Source organism: Alosa pseudoharengus, unplaced genomic scaffold (genome assembly GCF_046254945.1).
Source record: "Alosa pseudoharengus isolate Yale_2024_CS ecotype anadromous, Long Island Sound unplaced genomic scaffold, YU_APseudo_1.1 YU_APseudo_1.1_scf_2, whole genome shotgun sequence".
NCBI lineage: Eukaryota > Metazoa > Chordata > Actinopteri > Clupeiformes > Clupeidae > Alosa > Alosa pseudoharengus.
This window is the reverse complement of record NW_027468663.1, coordinates 42,096,197-42,117,982: the sequence shown is the minus strand read 5'-3', so window position 1 is coordinate 42,117,982 and position 21,786 is coordinate 42,096,197. Positions and strand designations below refer to the sequence as shown.

General features: G+C 42.7%; 1 protein-coding gene and 1 long non-coding RNA gene across 2 annotated transcripts; both read right to left on the bottom strand.

Moving 5' to 3' along the window:
• Positions 1-5,439: 5,439 nt before the first annotated feature.
• Positions 5,440-13,873, bottom strand: mttp (microsomal triglyceride transfer protein). The gene is made up of 18 exons (XM_076293276.1): positions 13,855-13,873; positions 13,005-13,192; positions 12,539-12,682; positions 12,228-12,335; positions 11,843-11,959; positions 11,476-11,615; positions 11,132-11,282; positions 10,761-10,918; positions 10,360-10,528; positions 10,022-10,129; positions 9,553-9,765; positions 8,931-9,142; positions 8,297-8,394; positions 7,987-8,108; positions 7,570-7,797; positions 7,113-7,237; positions 5,852-6,022; positions 5,440-5,630 (listed from the first exon to the last, which is right to left on the bottom strand). The coding sequence occupies exons 1-18, from the start codon at positions 13,871-13,873 to the stop codon at positions 5,480-5,482; spliced, it is 2,622 nt and encodes an 873-aa protein (XP_076149391.1). The 3' UTR covers positions 5,440-5,479.
• A 5,099-nt stretch (positions 13,874-18,972) lies between these two features.
• Positions 18,973-19,878, bottom strand: LOC143135297 (uncharacterized). The gene is made up of 3 exons (XR_012988890.1): positions 19,817-19,878; positions 19,332-19,413; positions 18,973-19,123 (listed from the first exon to the last, which is right to left on the bottom strand). It is a non-coding gene; the product is annotated as an uncharacterized LOC143135297 (long non-coding RNA).
• Positions 19,879-21,786: the final 1,908 nt, after the last annotated feature.

The window sequence follows — 21,786 nt, the reverse complement described above, 5'->3', positions numbered from 1 at the left end:
TTGTAGCTCCAGTAACTCTGGTCATAGTAGCCTAGGCCTAAACGACACTTCAAATTGCCACTGTGAACCTGAGCACATATCAAAATTGGCTCTGTTGTAACAGATCACACACACACACACACACACACACACACACACACACACACACACACACACACACACACATACATACACACACACACACACACACACACACTAGCGCACTAGGTTTAGGGTATCATTTTGTTCCCGTCGTGTCCCTCTCTGTTTTACTATACTCTGATAATCTCAGTTCTCAATTTCCTAAACTCCCAAACTCATTTTTTATTGTCTCGGTATTCCATGGACGTCCGTTTCCTACAGGCTAAACACTAGCTACTAAGCTACTAAGTTAATCTTTCAAGTAGATTATTTTATGTTTATCCATGTCATCAAGTTTCTAACCATACAAATACATCACAGTGAACAGTATCTTGCTGTGTGGATGTTTTGATTCATATTTTTCCCTCTGTTTTTCTTTTCTCTTTTTCATGTCACCTCGTGTTGTGTCGATTTAGTTTTCAGAAATTAAGTAGCTTGATGATGAAGCACTGACCACTGACATGAATGGAATCAAATTTGTCTTGTTTTTCTTTTTTCTTTTTCTGGTGACCTCTCTTTGCTAAATTCACCTTGCCTGAAAAGCATGAAATGCAAATGCATCTGAAATGTCTTTACTTAATCTCATCATAATATCTGTGGTTATTCTCTCAAGCTTACTCTATCACTGACAAACAGTGGGAATTCTAGGGATTGGATTTTTTCTTGTTGTTGTTGTTGTTGTCATTTATTTTGTCTCTGTTTTAGTTTCCCTGTTATACAGCTGTGTAGACCTGTCAGGGTGTTGGGCCTTATGTTAGCCACCGGGGCCAGAGAGAGTCCTGCGTCTCTGCTGTTGTAGACAAAGGTTAAATAGAGCTGCAGGTCAGTCTATTTGCCTACTATCTGAAGGAGTAGTTTTCACATACTGTATCAGCTATCTTCTGGAAGATTTACATATCAGTAGACATGGGAGTGCTCTCTTCTTTGTTTTGCTTTGTTTTGTTTTTTGTTATATTTTCAAGGCTCATAAGGTACAGCAGCAAGTAAAGCATGAAGCAACATGCTCCTTAATTCTTTTTCGACTGACAACTGACATAATATTTATTCTTAACATTTATTATATATATATTTATACCACCTTTAAAAAAATCTGTAAAGAATACCTCCTTTCAAATAGAAACCATATTCCCTCACTGCCCACATGGAACCGTCCTAAAGATTTAATACACAAATTATTTTTATTCATATTTAAATGCCAGGACTGCCAAAGACTGTTTAATCACGATAAATGACATTTACACATTTACATTTGCTGGTGGTGCTATGTATCAAGGTAGGCAATGATCACCAGTGTAAAACACTGACATGGCACTTACCAAAATAAAAGAGGCATAAATCTGGTCCTAAATGGGACATGTTTATGTCCACTCATGACAGATGAGCTAATGCTAGAGATGGCTCTGCATCCCTGTCCTCTTTAGTCACTACTAACACCTCTGCAGGCTGCGTCTTTTCAGTCAGCTTCTGACGAGGTGGACATAATTAGCAATAAATGATGACTGCTTTTTTGGAGATAAAAAAATGCTATGTAAATGGTTTTGAATCTGAGACAACAGGGAAAAGCCATTATAATTGGATTGGTAGATCAGTTACTGGTGGGGCTGAATTGATTTTGACATTGGTGTGGGAAATTGGTGTGAGATACATGTAGGTCTGTTCCAAACAAACACACACACGCGCACACACACACACACACGCACGCACACGGACACATGCATAAGAATATACACATCACTATGAGCAGCATGTAATCCAAAACCGCCCCCCCCCCCGCCCCATCTCCCTACGGTGTTGCTCCAGGGGGAAACCTTGGGAGGCGACACAGTGAAAGCTTGCATTTACAGTAGGACAGGAACGCAAGGGGACAGATTTAGCCACGTGCAGATGGAGAGAGAAATGTTTAGAAATGTTGAGAAGTGATGACGATCCCGGGAGAGGACCCAAGCAGACCAGGCGGAAGGGCTGGACAGGAGAGCCGGGCCTGGGACGGACGATCCCAATCAGAAGGCTATGTGTAAAGACGGAACTTCTAAGAGATGTGTGATGGGAAGAATGAGGGCAATGTTGACACTGTCATGGGAATAAACTGTATTGCAAGCCGCCTGTGTTTAATGCTTGTGTTGTGTTGTATGTTTGATCATTTTATTTAAATCATGTTGTACTGATGTCATTCACTCAGTCTCACTGTATGGCTACTGTAGTTGTAATAGGTAATAGTGTTAATCTATTTGAATCATATGTGATTCTTATCACATATGATTATGATCACTTATGTTTAGAAAATATGTAACCAGTGTATTAATATTCTGCCTTACACAGGATTCATTTTGCCAGCCTTATGAACAAGGGCCATAACAATCCAACAACTGACACTATACATTTTCTACCAACTGTAAGGGATTAGAATGCTGTGTGTGTGTATGTTTAACAGAGAGAGAGAGAGAGAGGGTGCAAGGAGTGACTGAAAGAAAGAAAGAGAGAAGCAGGCAGTCAATAAAGATGGAGAGACTGCATGTGGAGAGGAGAGAGGGAGAACTGGAGCAGGAAACGAGGCCTTTGCGTGGAGGTCCATGCTGTTGAACCTGGCGGAGGCTGCAGAACAGTTGTTGTTGATGGTGGCAGTTGATTTACACTGCAACTCCTCTGTGCTGCGAGCTTGGGTGTCTGCCAGCGTGGAAGGTAAGCTTTCCAAGGGCCACTGTAACATCAGCTGCCTCGTGGCATTAGTCCCACCTGACAGTTTGTGCATTTGTTGACGCGGTTGCCATGGTAGCGCTCAGACTGACAGACACCCCCTCGCCCCCAGCTGCTCTGCTGTGTCCGGGGTCAGCACCCTTGGCGACGGCTTGCCTGTCAGGTTGGGGGGTATCTGCCCCCAAGCGGAACAGAGAAGACAAGCAGCATCAAAGGCCCACGACTCCAAACATGTTTATTTTAAGAGTCTCTACTGTACTTTGTGTATATTATTTGTTAGAAAAATCATTGAAGTGTGATAACTACCTATTCTATCCATGCTCTTTTTTTCAAAGGTATCTAATTGGTAGCTATAGCATTGTTTAGGTAGGGGACATACCAGAGTTGTTAAGTCACATCACTATGCCTCTAAGTCAGAAAATTCTATCAGTTCCATTTTATATTAGCTTATTGTAATGTGCGCAGAAAGGAGTTCTTAGCATTGTTATGTCATTGGTATAGATATGAAACCCATGAAGTAAATGAAGTAAGTGTGTGGACAGTAAGCCCCAGCGCTCGTCTCAGACTCAACCTGTCAGTATGAGTTCCTCTCCTCTCACGCCATCCCTCAGGGCCCCACAGACTGGCCGGCTGGGAGAGGGCTGCTGAAATGTGCTCTGGAATGGGCTGACTGATCCAAGTCATCTTGTGGTTTGTGGCCACTGCAGACAGTGTGGGGGTTCAGTGGCTGTTGAAGATGTGAGGACAGCCTGTGTGTGTGTGTGTGTGAGAGAGAGAGAGAGTGTGTGTGTGTTTGTGTCTTTTAATGAGTGTGTTTGTTCCAGTTTGTGGTGCATGTTTATGCCTCTATATCTGTGTGTGTGTGTGTGTGTGTGAGTAAGAACCAATAATTGTAATGGTTAGTATGCACGCGTGTGGGTGTGCGTCACTGATGGTCTGTGTGAATTAGCTGGTGGCCTGGCATCAACCCTGGACTTCCCCCACCCTGCAGAAGAGGAGCCAACCTGTGGGCAGGTTCATGTTGCGATCTATCACTCATCTTAATCACTCCCCATTAATCACATGCTCAGACCTCCGGCCTGCTCACCACAAATAGATGTGATGGAAAGACTCCAGAACTGATTGGTTCGATACACTTTGGACAACCTCTGAAATTCATAATTTCTAATTCAAATTCATCACTCAGCCTGTTAATCATCACTCTCGTCTGGTCTTGTCTTATCAAACCTTACACTCAAATTATTTAATGTGTTCTCCCACTGATAAACACTGAACACACTGACAAAATCATAACAAGAACATAGCCTTTGTATTTGTTTTCCTTTTTTTTTTTATTTGTACTACCCAGCAAAACCTCAAAAAATACATGTTAAGGCAACAAAGCACTTCATCCAGGTTTGTGGTACATTCAAAGCCACAAACATACAAACACAATTACAATTACACACATTACTCTCTCTTGTGTCCTCAGGCTCCACAGTACATATTGTCACTGTGAATATTTCACTGCAACTTGTGTGAGATCAGATGAATTGGTGAGAATGATAGCAACAATACACCGATGTGTGAGAGACTGTGGAAACTCAACATGGCTCCATCCAAGCAAAACAGAAGTAGCTCAAGACACAGTTCAGATGGCTGCAGCTCTGATGCAGGTTTGCACTAGATCTGACCCATATAGAAGTGAGGAGAGGTTTGTACAATAGTGGTACAGCACTCATTTCACAATAAATATTTCAGATACATTAGTTTCCATTTTGAGGGGGGTAAAAATTACAGCTGGTTATCAACCAGAATTGCTCCTTGATGTTAAACATGAATCACAATAAAAAAAAGGACACATCATAATAATGCTAAATGTTCCATTCATACCCTGGAGAGTTTCATAAAAAAATGAAGCACTTCACCAACTCCTCAAATTAGCTAGACTAGTAAGAATTTAACAAGTCAAAACAAGGCCCACTGTTGAAATCTGCATTCTCAATAAACCCCTATCAGTGGCTTATGTTTACCTGAGTACACTCTGGGTCAGTGTCAACACTTGCATATATATTTACACATACTGTACATATAGATACCCTTCAGCGTGGCGTGACTAGTGCTTACACAGGACACAAAAGGATATGTATACATACACATACAACTTAAAACATGACATTCACACTCAGTGTATAGAAGACGTGCAGCAGACACTATTGGAATTGAGGTGGTTCAAGATGAGTGTGATGACTTTCGGCTGAAAAGGTTTAAATAGTCTGAAGCATGTAAACATTCTGTGTGAGGATGTAAGAGGGAGCTGGTCTCAGAGTTGTGTTCAGTCCTACGGCTTTGGTGCTATAGGGATGATGTTTGTTAATGCGTTCTGTTAAAAAATAAATACTGTAACTTTGCTGCTAAGATGAAGCATGGAGGAAAAGGATTAGTCTTGCTGGTGAAATGACATAAGCCTAAGTAAACACACTGAGATCATTCAAATAATCATTACATGTGAATCCTCCACAAAAAGTAAACAAATCATAATATATTTTTCCTTTTCAGTATTATTTGAATGAGCCCAGCATATCTGTACATTCTGACAAATCTCCACACATTCACACTGTTAAGCAAGTCCACTGGCAGTGCCTCTGTTCCCGTATACAGGCCCTCTGTTCCTGCTCCTGCTCCTCTACCAGTCGTCCTCGGCGTGGATGCGCTTGCACATGTCAGAGTTGGCCTGGTGGAGAGGGAACTCCGAGCCCGGCACCAGCTGGCTCCGGCCTCGCCGAGACACAAACTGCTTGCCCTGAGGCAGCCTCTCGAACTTGGCCAGCACCTCCCTGCATCAGAGGGACAACACAAACCACTGAGCACTGACTGACAGCAACAAGCAAAGACATTTTGGCTAAAAAAAAAAAACGTTTTAACAGCAAACTCTAGAACAGCAACTCACTACCAGTGAACAAAGAAACCAAACCAAACCAAAACAAGCTTAGTCTAAATGAGTGTAAAGTATAAAGTGTAAAGTATTTTGTAAAGTATTGTGTAAAGTATTTCTTACCTGTAGGGGAAGGTGGTCTTCTCCATCTGCATGCACACCAGGAAGGGGTACTCGGAGAACTGCACTGTGGTGATGAAGTCCAGAGACGCCTCCATCTCGAAGCTCACCTCCATCCCCGTGCTTACAAAGTCTGCATCCACAGTCACATCACCTGCCACCACCAGCGCTCCCCTATGGAAAACAAAAACATTCAATTGGTTCATTCCAGCGTGCCATGAAATTTCAGAATATTTTGGAAAAAAGCATATTACTAATCAAGATTTCACATGAGACTTATGTAATTTATGGCCTCAATTCCTAATGAAACCGTTTATGAAAGAAAAAAGTACAAATAAATGGAAGCAGTCACCCAGTGTAAATCTCTCAGAGCTTGGATGTGCTACTCTGGGTCGTACTCATAAATCCACATGCAACTTCGTCATTAGAGCCTTAATGGCTTCTCCCTGGGCACAGGCTCTACACCTAGTCACCATGAAACAATATCAAGCACGCCTCAAGGACACCAAATACACGCTGAAACCGTATAGCCTAAGGGCTCTTGAATTCAACACGGCCGTCCTGTATTTGGATAGCCTACGACCCCTTGGGCCGAACTTTCTCTGTGTGTGTGGCCACAGGGGCTGAAGCATGTCCTGGCACTAGACAGCACCAGGGCTTTAGTGGGAGTCCTATAGATAGCCTGTCTGTCTGTGCGTCCGCGGACCAGGAAGAGCTGCGCCACCTCCCCTGATCCCCACACCTGCCTCTGCCCGTTGGGCCCGCTGGCACACGCTGGCGCTCGGATGCCTGCTGAAATTCCCGCCAGAGACAAAGACGAGGCTGTCCTGCCATCTCTGCCGATGTATGACCCAGCAGGATTACGAAAGGCTTTACCAGGCCTGGTCACTACTGGCTTCTGGTGACCAGAAACTCCTTGGGGGGTTTGGGCGGCCGCAAGGAATAAGGGAGTAACAGAGAGTAAAGGACAACCAGTGCCGTTGCTAAATCATAGTGCAAGCTAATTAGGTGTCTGAGGGCAGCTAGCTATTTAGAGGTGACAATAAACACTCCTTCATTCACAATTCATTCAACAGGCATGTTCATTGACATTTCCAAATTAGAGCTGGGTAGTCTGTTGAGAAGATATCCACACATGCACCGATTTAAATTTTGGTACGTAAGCCAACCCCTAACCCCAATTCTAACCAACCCCAATTTATTTGTTATAATAAACCACAAATGTATTTCCTGTCCAAGTGTCTTTGTAAGGTAAAGTTCTGACCTGTTGTTAATACTGGTTTTGGATTCGCGGTACCACAGGCTGACCTCCATGCCTCCAGAGATGTCGATGGCCAAGCCCCCCTGGAACTCAGCATTGGCCCTCAGTCCAGACTGCAACTGGATGACCTGAGGACAGACATGGCAGCACAAATGTGTTCATTGGAATATCTCTAATCCATTATATCCATTATAGGAGACAGAAGAGGGGTGGAATGTTTAACACACAAAAGGCAGGTTCTTCTTTTATAATAATAATAATTATTATTATTATTATTATTATTATTATTATTATTATATAGTTATTTCTATTGTTAAATGTAGGAGTCCAATTAATTGTCTATAATGCATTCTTATGCCATTAACTTAAGTCACCCCTAACTTGTTGAAAATGGTGTTACATTCTAGCTGGACATTTTCCAATTTTGGGTATGAGCAGTCGGGGCGAAGGCAGTGCTAACCTGGGAATGGTCTGTCAGGAGAATCAGGCCCTTTACTACACTCATGGGGTCCCCGGACATAGAGAATATCTTAGACATGAGGTCACTGTAGCCCTTGAAGAAGGTCACAGGACGGAGCTGGACATCGAAGAGCAGGGCAGACATCCCAGCGAATGATTCCAGGTCCTCCTCTCCCTCGTCAGGGGTGGCTGCAATTAAAGACTCCATGCCCTGAGCCTCGATAGCCACCTGCAAATGAGATTATACATGATTGTTGAATAACAAGAAAAACATCTTTAGTACACTACAACATTACACATGAATAAAATTCGGAAACTGCAATATGGTTAGTATCAGTGTACCCTATAGCCTCGTTTTGGTTTACAATGGCCACTGTGTGAATAATGTGAATATATGATCATTATCAGGATGCAGTACCTGGAGTCCATGAAGGAGGGCGACATTGCTGAGGCCAAATATGTTCATGTTGCTCCTCCTCAGGATGCCTGAGCCAGAATACAGGATGTCCAGACTGTAGGTGGAAGTGACATCAGTGGCCTCTGCAGATATCCAGGAAGGAGAGGTCAACAATCAGGAAAATGCTCCGATAATTACTTGCCAAAGAAGATTTGTAAGACTCTCTCTCCATTTCACACTTACACTCACACTCACACTTACACACACACACACACACACACACACACACTTGTTTACATCACAAGCAAGTTAGGTCTAAGAAGACACTTACTCGCCATGTAGCCAGAATATGAGGATGATGATCCAACCTTGGCAAAGCGGTCATAGTTGTGAGAGATCATGTCCTTCATCACTTGACGAACTATTTTACTGCAATACAAAAGAAAATAAACACTGAGCCCTCCTTTGAAGTTTGGAGTTACAGACACATTTTAGGTGTGTTCACTGTGTGGTGATGCTGTGCACTAGGGTGTGTTCACTGATTAGCTGGTGAACACGGCGGTGATGCTGTGCACTATGGTGTGTTCACTGATTAGCTGGTGAACACTGTGGTGATGCTGTGCACTATGGTGTGTTCACTGATTAGCTGGTGAACACTGTGGTGATGCTGTGCACTAGGGTGCGTTCACTGATTAGCTGGTGAACACTGTGGAGATGCTGTGCACTATGGTGTGTTCACTGATTAGCTGGTGAACACTGTGGAGATGCTGTGCACTAGGGTGCGTTCACTGATTAGCTGGTGAACACTGTGGAGATGCTGTGCACTATGGTGTGTTCACTGATTAGCTGGTGAACACTGTGGAGATGCTGTGCACTAGGGTGTCTTCACTGTGCGGTGATGCTGTGCACTAGGGTGTGTTCACTAAATGAGCTGGTGCTCAGGAACCCTGCTGTACTGTACTCACCTGGCAGACATTTCGAAGCGCAGGACATCCTCGATCTTGGAGACCATGTACTTGTTCATCTCGTGCGGGAGATGGCCAATGGACAGGAGGAGATTGTTCACCTCCATGTAAGAGGGGTCACTGCTGAGGATGCCGTCGGCCGCCGCTACCCTCACGTTCTTCTCGTACACCCGCCGGGTCTGATGGTACACGCGGTTCAGGGCAAGCTTGACCTGAGAGGAAGGAGAACCGGGTTGTTATGATGGTGCGCGATGCCAACAGAGATTCACTGCCTAGTCCATCTTGGGGCATTGGATATGGGGCAGTTTATGAGAATCCAAAAAGTGTAAAAATGGAAATGAAATGGAAATCGTATTCAAGTGTAAAAATGGAAAGATATTATCTTGTTGTACTCTTTATTCATGCCATTGTGAGTTTGTTAAATGCTAATCTATCAACCCATCGTACTTCTAATATGACCACACAAATAGATATGACAATAAATAGAAAACAATAGATAAAATAGTTATAAATAAATACATTTGCAAAAATCACTATGGTAGGAAAATACTTCAAACAATTCAACAGACCAGTGCAATAGCCAGTAACAATTAGCCCACCCCGAGAAAACCATCTCAATTACCTCTTTGGTGATGAGGGCAACATCGTATCTTTGCAGGGCAGTGATGGCGATGGTGCTGAAGCCTCCGACCTCAGACTCTGCATACTTGGCCAGCAGTGGGATGGCCTCGGGCAGCAGGGAGTTCTTCAAGCCCAGCAGGTACATCTGGACCTGGGCCTCGTCCTGCGTGCTGTCTGGGCCCTCGAGCAGCATCTGCTTCACCTGCGTTACAGTCTGCACAACAGCCAAACCCACCAGATCAGTTCATCAATCAATTCAGCTAGCTAACTAACAATCACAGCAAAGTGAACAACACCCACCAGATCAGTTCATCAATCAATTCAACTAGCTAACTAAGAATCACAGCAAAGTGAACAACCTATGTAAGTAAACATATCATAGGGATAGGATGATGGATACCACTTTATATGTAATTATATTGAAGTCATCCCTTGCATCATCAATAGATAATAGCATGCAAGACACTTACCGGCAGTTCACATCCTCCTTTCAGGCAAAGCTTTCTCACCAAGGCCCCCATGATGATTACCAAAGACTCCTTGATATCAGTGTTGGCAACCTTTCCCTTTGAAATGTCCTACAAGAAAAGATACACTATGAATTACTACCTCTATGTTGCGATACACTTAGCGGAATATTCTTAACAAATGATGAGGTGGGAATAAATTGATCAATGATGAATTATTGAGCTGAACAAAATAATGATTTTTGGTGGATACAGAATATCCTACAGTAGGATGCCAAGTTTCCATATGTTTGTTATGTACAGTAAGTGACAGGTAGATGGAGGAGAGGCAGCCTGCTCACCAGTAGAGTCTGGAGCATCTTCTCATCGGGGTGGGAGGCAAAGCCGCAGGCGTAGAGGAAGCGTTCCTGAAGAATCAGCCCGTCCTTCTTGGAGAAGTCCAGGAATTCCAAGATTGCGTCCAGGGAGGCAGGGGTCTGAGCGGAGGTGACAGCGTCCACCAGTTGAGGCCTGAGGGGGGAGAGACAGGACAGAGGTCAGGGAGATGGACATGACTCTCTGAACAAGAACGGAGGTATGCAACACATAGATAAACAGATACATATCATGGGATGGAACATGAAGATCTGAACATGAACGATAAACAGCTTGATAGTGAGGCAGACAGATGGGGGAAATATACAGAAGATCACTAGAAGATAAAGGGGTCACTACAGGTCACGGGGCCAGAGACCACACTCACAGGGAAGGCTTGCTGCAGTTTGCTAGCACTTGCAAGATGTCCACACTGCTGGCTTTCCTCAGGCTCTGAATGAGGTTGAGGAAGCTGCGAGGGGCCGTGGCTTTGGACAGGTTCTCCGGCTCCAGGTCCTTCTTCACGTCCTGCCACACGTCCATCAGCTGTGAATAACAACAGAAACATGAGCATGAAATGACCCTGTAAACTGTAATGCACATGGCAGATATTTGCCATTGAATGTATGGTCTTGGGAACGTTAGAGCTATGGTGAAAAACCTAGTTTAAGCAGAAGCAATGAGCTAAACTTGAACTCAGACAAAGGGATATGGTTAAGGTTATGCAATTTAAACTCAAGAGTTCAATGAGCTGCTCACCTTGGGGCAGTTTTTACACTTGGTCTTGATCTTCTCTGCCATGATGCCCACAGAAATCAGATTGTCATTCAGTGATTTGACCACTCCAACAGCATCCTTCCCAGCAACCTCCTCTGGTCCAGCCTCAGTGGTCTCCAGCGTTAGTGTTTGTCTGTTGCGGGGGAATAGAAAAGGTCATCTCAGTTCATAGACTATACAAATGCAAATGTACTGATGAAGCAATATTATATATGATTGGAACACTATAGTTAACTTCATTAATCCTTTGTCATTCTTATTGTAAACACAAATGCATATAATCGCCATTAGTACAGGACATCTGATTAAAGAACTACTTCAGCTACCTGGAGATAACGCGGGCAGACACAGCATGGTGGGCATTCATAGACAGGGAGTGTATCTCCTCGGCCACAGCCGACTTGATGAAGTTATTTTCAAGTGTGATGGAGGTGACTGAGCTTGATTTGGTGGTCACACCAAGAACCTAAGGAGAGGGAGAGAGAAGGATGTCATATATGGATGCTGGCTTCAGTCAGTTCAAAATACGGTAAGAGAGATGAGACAAATGGAACAAGGAGGAGAAGGACAGGGAAGATGTTGAAATTACATAACTAGACACATGATGAGAAGACAGTGAACTGGATATGTATGGGGAAATAAATTATTAATTAATTGCATGTTAGATATTATCCTGAGGCTGTGCTCACATACCTGACTGTGGGTGGTGAAGCCAGTCTCTTTGGTTTTACAGGTGTCCATGTTTTTAGTTCGGGTCACCTGGCTCTTGGTAGCCTTGTACTCCACAACACACTTTCCCGAAACATCGGCCTGCACACAGAGTCCTTAGGGTCAATAACAGCCTCAACCTGAACACCTGGCACTCTCCCTCTATCAGATTTTCAGTATCAATTACCATCTGTTTCTTAGACACTCAGCTCAGTGATTTAAAGTGGGTAACTCCTTGGTGATGGATGCATGAGTGTTTGTATATGGGTGTGTGTGTGTGTGTATATGGGTGTGTGTGTGTGTGAGTATGGGTATGTGTGTGTGTATGGGTGTGTGTGTGCAGGAGCATCTCCAGCTCCATCTACTTTACCTCAAACATCTTGCCACCCCTGAGCTGCATCATCAGCATGCTGGCCACGCCCCTTTTCAGATTCTTGATGGTGGTAGGCTCGCCTTTGATGCAAAAGAGGCTCCTCACCTGAGAAAAACACACACACACACAGGGTTGATTACTGGAAGTCCACCACAACTTCAGTAATATCTAAATACAAGAATACTGCAGCAAACATTTATGTTGACATGCAGAATCTTGTGAACTCTGAACTCATCCTTAATAATCTGTAGGGTTTCCTGCCCCATGAGGACTCATATGTGTTTGTCAAGTAGTTTTCCAAAACATACCTTTCCATGCTTCCAGTACACCATAAATGGGGTCTGCAGTGCTGCCAGTTTGGTTTGTCCAAGAATGTCCTCAGCAGAGGAGCCCTTGAAGATATTGCGTTTGGCGGAGCGCGGGAGCGCATTCTCAATCTGGACATTTGAGATCTGTCAGGGGCAGAATGACAAAAGGATTAGAGAGTGATGACTTGAATGCAGAGACAGGAAATAGAGGAGGAAATACAAGCTAGAAAGGGGAAAAAAGCATTTAAAACGTTTCAAAATACATTCTGAACACATGTGAGGGTATATTAACTACCAAGAAAAGGTTCAGTTGGAAGCACAGATTTTGAAAAAAGGTCAAATAAAGACAACATTTTCTCTCAGGGATAAACCAACTAATTATCACCAAATTAACTGGATACTTCATGTAAATGACCAACACTGCCCACTATATTGTGTCTTTCCCCCCAAAGCTCAGGGCCCTTACCTCGACACGGAGTAGCTGTTCGTCCTCATTGTCAGGGTTCCTCCACACCAAGTTAATGTCCACTCCGCTGGAGATCTTGAAGCCTGTGGCCCCGAGGCGCGAGCCCTGCGCACGGTCCAGCTGGAAGTCAGTGCTGTAGCTGAAGCGATACAGCCGGCGGTTGTCCAGCCGAGGGCCCGGGGCCGCACCTGAAACAACACATATATCCGCCCAGGCAGGGAGGGGGTCAGAGAGGCAACACAGCAGGGGAGGAGGCGAGGGACGGCCGTGTGGTCACTAACATCTTTGAAGTGATGGGAGTGCATGCCTCTTTTCTTTGGACAATGAATTTGCTGGTCTGGAGAGCATAAGAGTGTGTCTGTAAGTAGCAGGGATACATCCTGATTTTAATGTTCAAATAAGTGAAATTCCTGCAAGTCATCAGGAATTTGGGTGTTGTGTAGTGCCAGCCAATGACATTTCTAATGTATGATGACAGTGGAGGTGTGCAAATACACTGTAGTCTCCTCTTCCAAATCTGTAACTGAATCTTTTGGTATGAAAGATCCAACAGCAAAAGAAAAACTGTCATTGCTCAGATCATTTGAATGTTACATCTGAATGGTGCTCTGATCAAAGGTTTGTAATGGGCAATTAGTTGTCTTAGCATTCATTCATTGGCTATAAAACAAAATCTGGTATTGAATTTGCCCTCTGATAAGGCTTTCCGTATTTTGCATAATGCACTTGCATTTCCCCTTGGGGATCAATAAAGTATCTATCTATCTATCTATCTATCATGGTTGTAATACAAGTTTTCCACCAACATAAAAACACCTATTCTCATGGCTCCTGTGTGCTGTTTTTCTACTTCTATCTACTGCTATCATGTTCTACGCTGACACAGATATCATGTTGAGCAACATGTTAAAGTCATATTAGTTCACAAGAGATGTGTCTGAGATAACAGATATCGGCCCAACTGCTTAACTGACTATAGGCACAGCACAGTTTAAAAGGGATCATTGATAGTCAGCCATCGGCCCAACGCAAAAAAATACCTGTTGTATTGTAAGACAAATGTAAGTCAAACGGGTCATTCATAACTTACTGATATTTATACATGAATTTCACATTGTGGATCAATCAATTCACAATGATTTAGACACAAAGTCATGACTGGCCAACCGTGATTCTTGCCAATTTTGTATAGCATTTGATTCCATGCTGCATTAACAATCATCATGCCTGAGAAGGAGTGATAGGGCTGATTGAGAGTGATCAGTTACACCATGTCAGGACTGACGTGTCACTCCCGGGTTGCGCCACTGAGGCCATCAGTAATGCCTTTAGAGGGGACATTTCCCTATGCTCTCCCTTATATATTATTTGTGCCACACAGGTCAGTGCTCCTCAGCACATGTCAAATTAGTACATACATCAATGGTAAGATAAAAAAAAAAACATTCATTTGGACAAAGCTGAGGAAAGTATTTGACTGTCAAATGCATGAAACAGATAGGGAAATAGTTTCATAGTAGCAGGGGTGATAGGGGTTTACTCTGTAGACTTTTTACTCTGACACAGGATTTGTAAATAGACATTCCGTGACACACATAATAGTAGGCCTCCATAAGCTCTATGGTCATACAGGCCTACTATTATGTGTGTCACGGAATGTCTATCTTACAAATCTGTCAGTCAGAGTAAAAAGTCTACAGAGTAACCCCTTATCACCCTCTGCATACTATGAACTATTTCCCTATATGTTTCATGCATTTGACAGAGCTCAATACTTTCCTCAGCTATGTCCAAATGAATCGTATCTTTATTCTTTATCTGTACCATTGATGTCTGTACTAATTCTGACTGAGCTGGACGAGCACTGACTGTTGTGGCAACAACACCTAATATATAGGGAGAGCATAGGAACTGTCCCTCTCTAAGGCAATGAAGGAAAACAGTGAGAGGAGTAGACAAGCGACCACGCCGTGCTGTTGCATGGTTAAGCAAAAGGAGAGCCCAAGAAGTCGGACAGAGCGGCCACACAGGAGCCGGAGAGAAGACAGAAATCCAAGAGTACTCCAATTATGTTTATCTCGATGGAGGGCAGACTCCAAACTCCACGCTCAAGTTCTAAGTACGCGGCTATCACTAATCATTAACAGGCCCAGCGCTGAGATTTGATGCTCACCTCATAGTGAAGCAGATGAACTCCCTCCTACATATATGAGCCAACGACACCGTGTGCGTCGCGTCTCCATTGATCAGAGACTCAATCAATCCGTTCTTGATGAAAGACTCGTCTTTTGTTTGGTGCTTGCCACTTGACACTTATTATGATGATTTAACATCGCCCATTGACTATTACTAGGTTTCTTTACTTTTTGAAAGTCGTCCCGCTTTAAAAAAAAAAAAAGACAAGAAAAGAAAGATTACATCACTGGGGGCCTACCAATATACTCAATGAATGAAGTTCGTCGTCGTTACTACAGAACATATTACAATGGGATATCCGCTACGACCTTTCACCTAATTGTCGGTAATAAACATCACGTCATGATAAACCGTGGAAGGCGAGTGGATGGGGTTTTCTAAACATTGCTCACTTTAATAGGAGAAACTCTGAGATTGATGTTGTAGGCTGTTGCTATTTTCAGTCAACAGAATAGGTCACGGAAAACAAATTAGAGACAATGTATCACAATCAATTAAATTACATATTACGCACAGAACAGGCTAGCCTAGGCCTATTTTATCATTCACTTCTGATTGACTAGATTTATAAATCGTGGCCCCTGACCACATCAATTTGTGTTGATTAATGGAGACCATTATCTGGCACATAGGCCTACACCATTTGAAATTACCTTGTTTGATCACTTTCACTACATTGTTGTCCTCACCTTTAACACCTCCATATTTGAAACATCTGATCATGAAACAAGGAAAAAAGCAATTCCTCCTGCTATCGTATACTTAAAAAGCATATATAAAAAATAATGATGCCCATTCAACCCATGTTTTTCCAAACATTGTTTTTATTAGCCGGTCACATTTTTGTAGCATGTTTGTATTATAATTTACATTCCCAAAGGCTTAACTTACTGAAAGGCTAACACAATTTCAGCCTCATTTACTGCATAGCATGTGGCACTTGAATAATTTGACAGTTGTTGATATTTGAGCTATTGTTCAGTTTGTCAGTCTAACTCTAACTTTGCCATTTATTTTAGATTTAATGACACATCATGACCACAATGTCATGGTAAATGGGTTGAATAATTTCATATGCCTGTATGTAATAATTAGCTACTCTTTGTACTATGATGTTAAACACAACTAACACTTCCATCTCCAGTTTTGTTTTTTCATGATGTGAAATACAAATAAACCAACCTTTTACTTGTCCTGTTACTATATTGATAAATAAGATAGCATGCTAGCAGGCCTTTTATCAGTGCCAGCTATGCTGCTGTTGGGGTTATTTGTATATGTTTCCCATGCATTTTCAGTAGCTCCAGTAGATGTAGTTCAAATCCTTCCTGCTGCTAACACTGCCCTACACACTCTACACTCACAACAGAGAGGAGATTGATACCTCCCCATTAAGAAAAGACATCAATATCTTAACCATTAAACCACTTTAAATACAGATGTCTTTTCTGACCTCCAACATTCAACGGAAAAAAAGACAAAGCTTGGTTTGGTGCTAGCATTTCAGCCATTTTTACTGTTCTCAAGATGGACAAAGTCATTCCTCTAGTATTAGGCATACTAGTGTCCACACACACACACACACACACACACACACACACACACACAAGCGGAGGTAGAAACAAGGCCCAGTCCAGTGACAGTACTGTCGGCTGCTGGTCCCTCAGGTTTTATGGCTCTGCTGGCAGTAGTTGGTCCATTCCTCCTGAAAGATGCTGCTGGCCACAGGGACCTGAGGGGTGAAGGCCCGTTTGGTGTAGCGCAGCACTGGCGGAGACAGGAGGTGACACACGGCTGGGCTGGACAGCCTCCTCTGGTCACTTGGGGGCCTGGGAGTGCTCTGCCTGCTCCGGGTCACTGTTGAACGAGCTCGCTTGGTCTTCGTGTCCTCCTTACTGGTCATGTACTCTGTCAATGTACCACTGATTATACACACATGGGGACAGAGTACAACACGGCAATATACAAGACTCCACATTATGGCATCATGTGTGCTGTAATATTTGCATGCAGTGCATACAATTACAAATTATGCTATTGGCTATAAATAAAAGTAAAATCTAAAATATAAGGACCTAGGTACAGGGCCTGCATCCCCTTGAATATTTCCCCTTTTATTGCTTTAATAAATGGGATCTTTGTCAATTTAATTTGGCCTTTCACCCCCCTTAAAGACTGACCTAAATCAACAGTGGTCCAGCCAATTGGTGATTGTAGTCTTACAATTAGTGAAATGGAGATTGCCTGAGTGCAGGTAATGTGTAGTATAGTAATATAAAGACACCTGTGTCTGGAAGGCCCAGTCACTGGTCAATCAGTATTCCTGGCTATAATTCCACCATGAAGACAAAACAACACTCTAAACAACTGAAAGAAAATGTTATTGACAAGCATCAAGTGAGGGGATGGATACAAAAAGATTTCAAGTCACTGAAAATCCCCTGAAGTTTAGTGAAATCCATCATTAAGGAATGTAAGGAATATGGCAAATGTGCATACTTGCCTAGCGCAGGCCATCACCACAAACTGAGTGACGAAGAAGAAGAATAATAGTGGGGAAGGCCACAAGGCACCTATGACAACTCTGAAAAAGTTAAAAGCTTCAGCAGCTTAGATGGGAGAAACATGCATATAGCAGCTTTTGCCCAAGTTTTTCACCAGTCAAAGCTCTATGGGTGAGTGACAAAGCTCTTATTAAATCTTGACTAAAGTTCGCCCAAAGACAAGTGGGAGACTCCGAGGTCAAATGGAAGAAGGTTCGTTGGTCTGACAATACAAAAATGTAGCTTTTTGGCCATCAAACCAGATGCTATTTTTGGCGGACACCAAACACTGCACATCACCAAAACGCACCATCCCTAAAGCCCTTGAAGCATGGTGGTGGTGGCATCATGCTGTGGGGATACTTCTCGACAGCAGGCCCTGGAAGGCTTGTAAAGGTAAAAGTAAAATTAATTCAGCAAAATATATGGAAATCCTGGAGGACAATCTGATTCAGTTTGCAATCGAACTACAACTTGAGAGAAAATTTACTTTCCAGCAAGACAATGTGCCAAAGCATACAGCTAAAACTACACAGAAATGGTTTAAAAACAACAAGGTGAATGTTCTGGAGAGGCCGAGTAAAAGCCCAGACCTCAATCCTATAGACAATCTGTGGCTGGACTTCAAAAGGGCTGTTCACACCCCGATCCCTTTCTAACCTGACAGAGCTTGAGCAGTTTTGGAAAGAAAAATGGGGTAAAATGGCAGTATCAAGATGTGCAAGCCAAACTGAGACTTATCCGTGCAGTCTCCATGTTTTAATTGCGGCCAAAGGTGCATCTGCTAAATGCTGACTTGCTGAATATTTATGCAATCACTTATTTTGCATTATATATTTTTAATTAATTAACATTACTTTGAAGACATCTGCTTTCACTTTGACATTAAAGAGGGAATGTTTGTAAATTATTGTATTATTAATATAATTATAAATTAATTAATGAATAATTAATTATTAAAGGCCAACTTAAATTGATCAAGATTCCATTTATAAAAGCAGTAAAAGTGGAAATATCTGGGGGGTGGGGTAAATACTTTTTATAGGCACTGCATAGGGGTGCATGATTAAATTATGAACATTCTTACCTGTAAATCCTTCATTTGAAGGCAATGAATCTCTGAGGAAAAAATAATATGAAAATCATACATACTGCAGTGTATATTGACAAACAAAGGAATGATCTTCTGCTCATTAACCACAAGGTGGCAGAACTGATGGTACCTGGTCTTGGTGTCTTCTTCATCCCCAGTGGTCATGTTATGGTTTGAAGATACTGATTTCACAGTAGGGCTTTCCTTGGCTGATCTATCACTGGATGAGGGTTGAGGCTGATGCTCATCCAGTGCATTACATAGCAGGTTCACCAAAAGGTCCTTCTCTAAATAGACAGTTGTTTTATTTGTAAAATGGTAAAATACTACAGTAAATGCTCATTTACCAATACATTATTGCATGAAGACAGTATGGCTGCAAACCCATATAAATAATATCAAAGGCAACGTTTAGTGACTATGAGAGAGAGAGAGAGAGAGAGACAGAGAGACAGAGAGAGAGAGAGAGAGAGAGAGAGAGAGAGAGAGACTTACCTCTTTGCCCTGCAGTCAGTAACCACTGTTGCACCTCTCTAATGGACTTCATCCCCAGGATCTGACACAGGATGTCGATCAGCTGGTCACAGCCCAGAAGTGAAGCACAACACACAGATGAATGGAGGAGTCAGGCACACCGCATGCTCCACTACAGCCATCAAACACATCTGAGTGCTGTGTCCATGGTCAGTTACTGCACTATGTTGGCTTTTGCCTCTCCAAGCTACTGTTGGAATGCATTCACATGTCCCATCACATAGTAAATCATAGCTCTATGTCTTTTGTTAAGGACGGGGGTCTCCGGAATAAATCATTTGATTTATGTTGTCGACTGCACCAAGGACAATCCTTATACTTCCAGTCAAGGTTTTTTGATTCTGATTCTGAATACTACGACTGACAACTACAAATCTCACAGCTACTAGATCTGCTACTTCTAATAGACAGTATGGGTGAAGCTATAACTTGCCCTTGGCGGTTACCATCAGCTGTAGTTTGATGTCCGCCTCCTCCTTGTTGTTTGGGCTTCGGCTGGGAGAGGTGCCTGTGGGTTAGTGGGGAAAAGGCTGAAACCGACCTTATCAACTGGACAACATTACCTATTAGAGTATGGAGAGGAGAGATGGGCCTCTATTTTATCAACACATTTATGGCCATGGGGTCAAAGAGTTAAAATATATCATATCATTGGAGAACAGTAAATGTCAATCATAACGGGAAGCTTAGGTGGTTAGGTTGTGAGTTTAAAGCTGACATGAAGATTCTATTTCTGTATAACTTGACCGTGACAAAGGGTTGAAATTCTCTGGAAAAAGACTAAATCTTCCAGGCTGGACCAGAGCCGTATAGAGAGAGCCTTTAAACGGCTCTGGGCTGGACATTGTAATACTGACCTCTAGAGTTCTTGCTGGGTATGAGATGGCCCACCCTCTCTGTCAGGTCTCTTAGTTCATCTCTCCATGCATGGGTTACTGTGGAGTAAGGAGAGGTGCAGAGAGCACTGACAACATACTGCACACTACTGCATCTGGGATACTGTACACTACTGCATCTGGGATACTGTACACTACTGCATCTGGGATACTGTACACTACTGCATCTAGGATACTGTACACTACTGCATCTGGGATACTGTACACTACTGCATCTGGGATACTGTACACTACTGCATCTGGGATACTGTACACTACTGCATCTAGGATACTGTACACTACTGCATCTGGGATACTGTACACTACTGCATCTGGGATACTGTACACTACTGCATCTGGGACACTGTACACTACTGCATCTGGGACACTGTACACTACTGCATCTGGAATACTGTACACTACTGCATCTAGGATACTGTACACTACTGCATCTGGGATACTGTACACTACTGCATCTGGGATACTGTACACTACTGCATCTGGGATACTGTACACTACTGCATCTAGGATACTGTACACTACTGCATCTAGGATACTGTGCACTACTGCATCTGGGATACTGTTGAGAGAAAGTGGAATAGAACATTATGTCCAATTTTACAATATGTGGTTTAACATTCTGCATTATGCCCAATATTCCAATATGTGGTTTAATGTTCTGCATTTCTCATTAGTGGGTCACTTTGATACTAAAAGTATGATTCTATAATGACTGTATGATATCTGTACTGTCCCTGTGTATATCTGTGTGTCACTGTATTTAGAGATAAGCGGGAATATTATGACTTTGCAGTGTTTTACTGTTCTGCATGGCTGCGTCAGTAGCTATCTGCTCCGGATTGTAAATAAACTCTGTTCCTGATTTTTCATACTATTGGTCTGACTGGGTCTCTATTAAATCTATGGTATCAAAATGACCATCACTGTACACTACTGCATCTGGGATTTGCTTTTCACCAACAAGCAAGTTCAGCTATTCAGCCAACAATGGGCATTGCCATGACTCAGTATTCAGAAATACGGTTTTCTATTTCCGGCCGAAGCTGCATTGTATTGATTTTAATGTGGTGGTAGACCGTGCTTGACATGTCCTAAGCCAGCAAACTTTTATATTTTTCTGTCTGTCATATATTGTATATAATATCCATATTGAGTGCAGAATTGTCAAAATTTCAAAAGAAATATAAGTTGAAGCATATTCTAGTTAGCCTGCTGAGACTGCACTAAGTTATAATGTAAACAGAATGGACGGACAATGAAAACCGGACGAAAGGTGGGTTTTGTGAATAAGGTGGACAGAGTAAACATTTCACTAGAACCCCTAAACCAAATATGTCGCCACAATCCTTCAAATATAGATGGAAGTCCTTGATCCATCTTCTTTTGGACGTTTACAGTCATGGGTTCACTACCACCCTATCATTTTCAAGGTGGGAATTCTCTGATATACACTCTCACCGAGGGCAATGACAGCAAACTTTTTACTCTTCATGCTGCATGTAAGTGACTCTGAAATGACC

Bases quoted from the DNA above. Each gene is read 5' to 3' on its own strand.
- mttp (XM_076293276.1), bottom strand. The intron at 12,336-12,538 runs GTATGTTTTGGA...TGTTTTTCTCAG, and splicing joins TGTACTGGAAGCATGGAAAG to GTGAGGAGCCTCTTTTGCAT. The intron at 11,960-12,227 runs GTAAAGTAGATG...CTCTGTGTGCAG, and splicing joins GGGGTGGCAAGATGTTTGAG to GCCGATGTTTCGGGAAAGTG.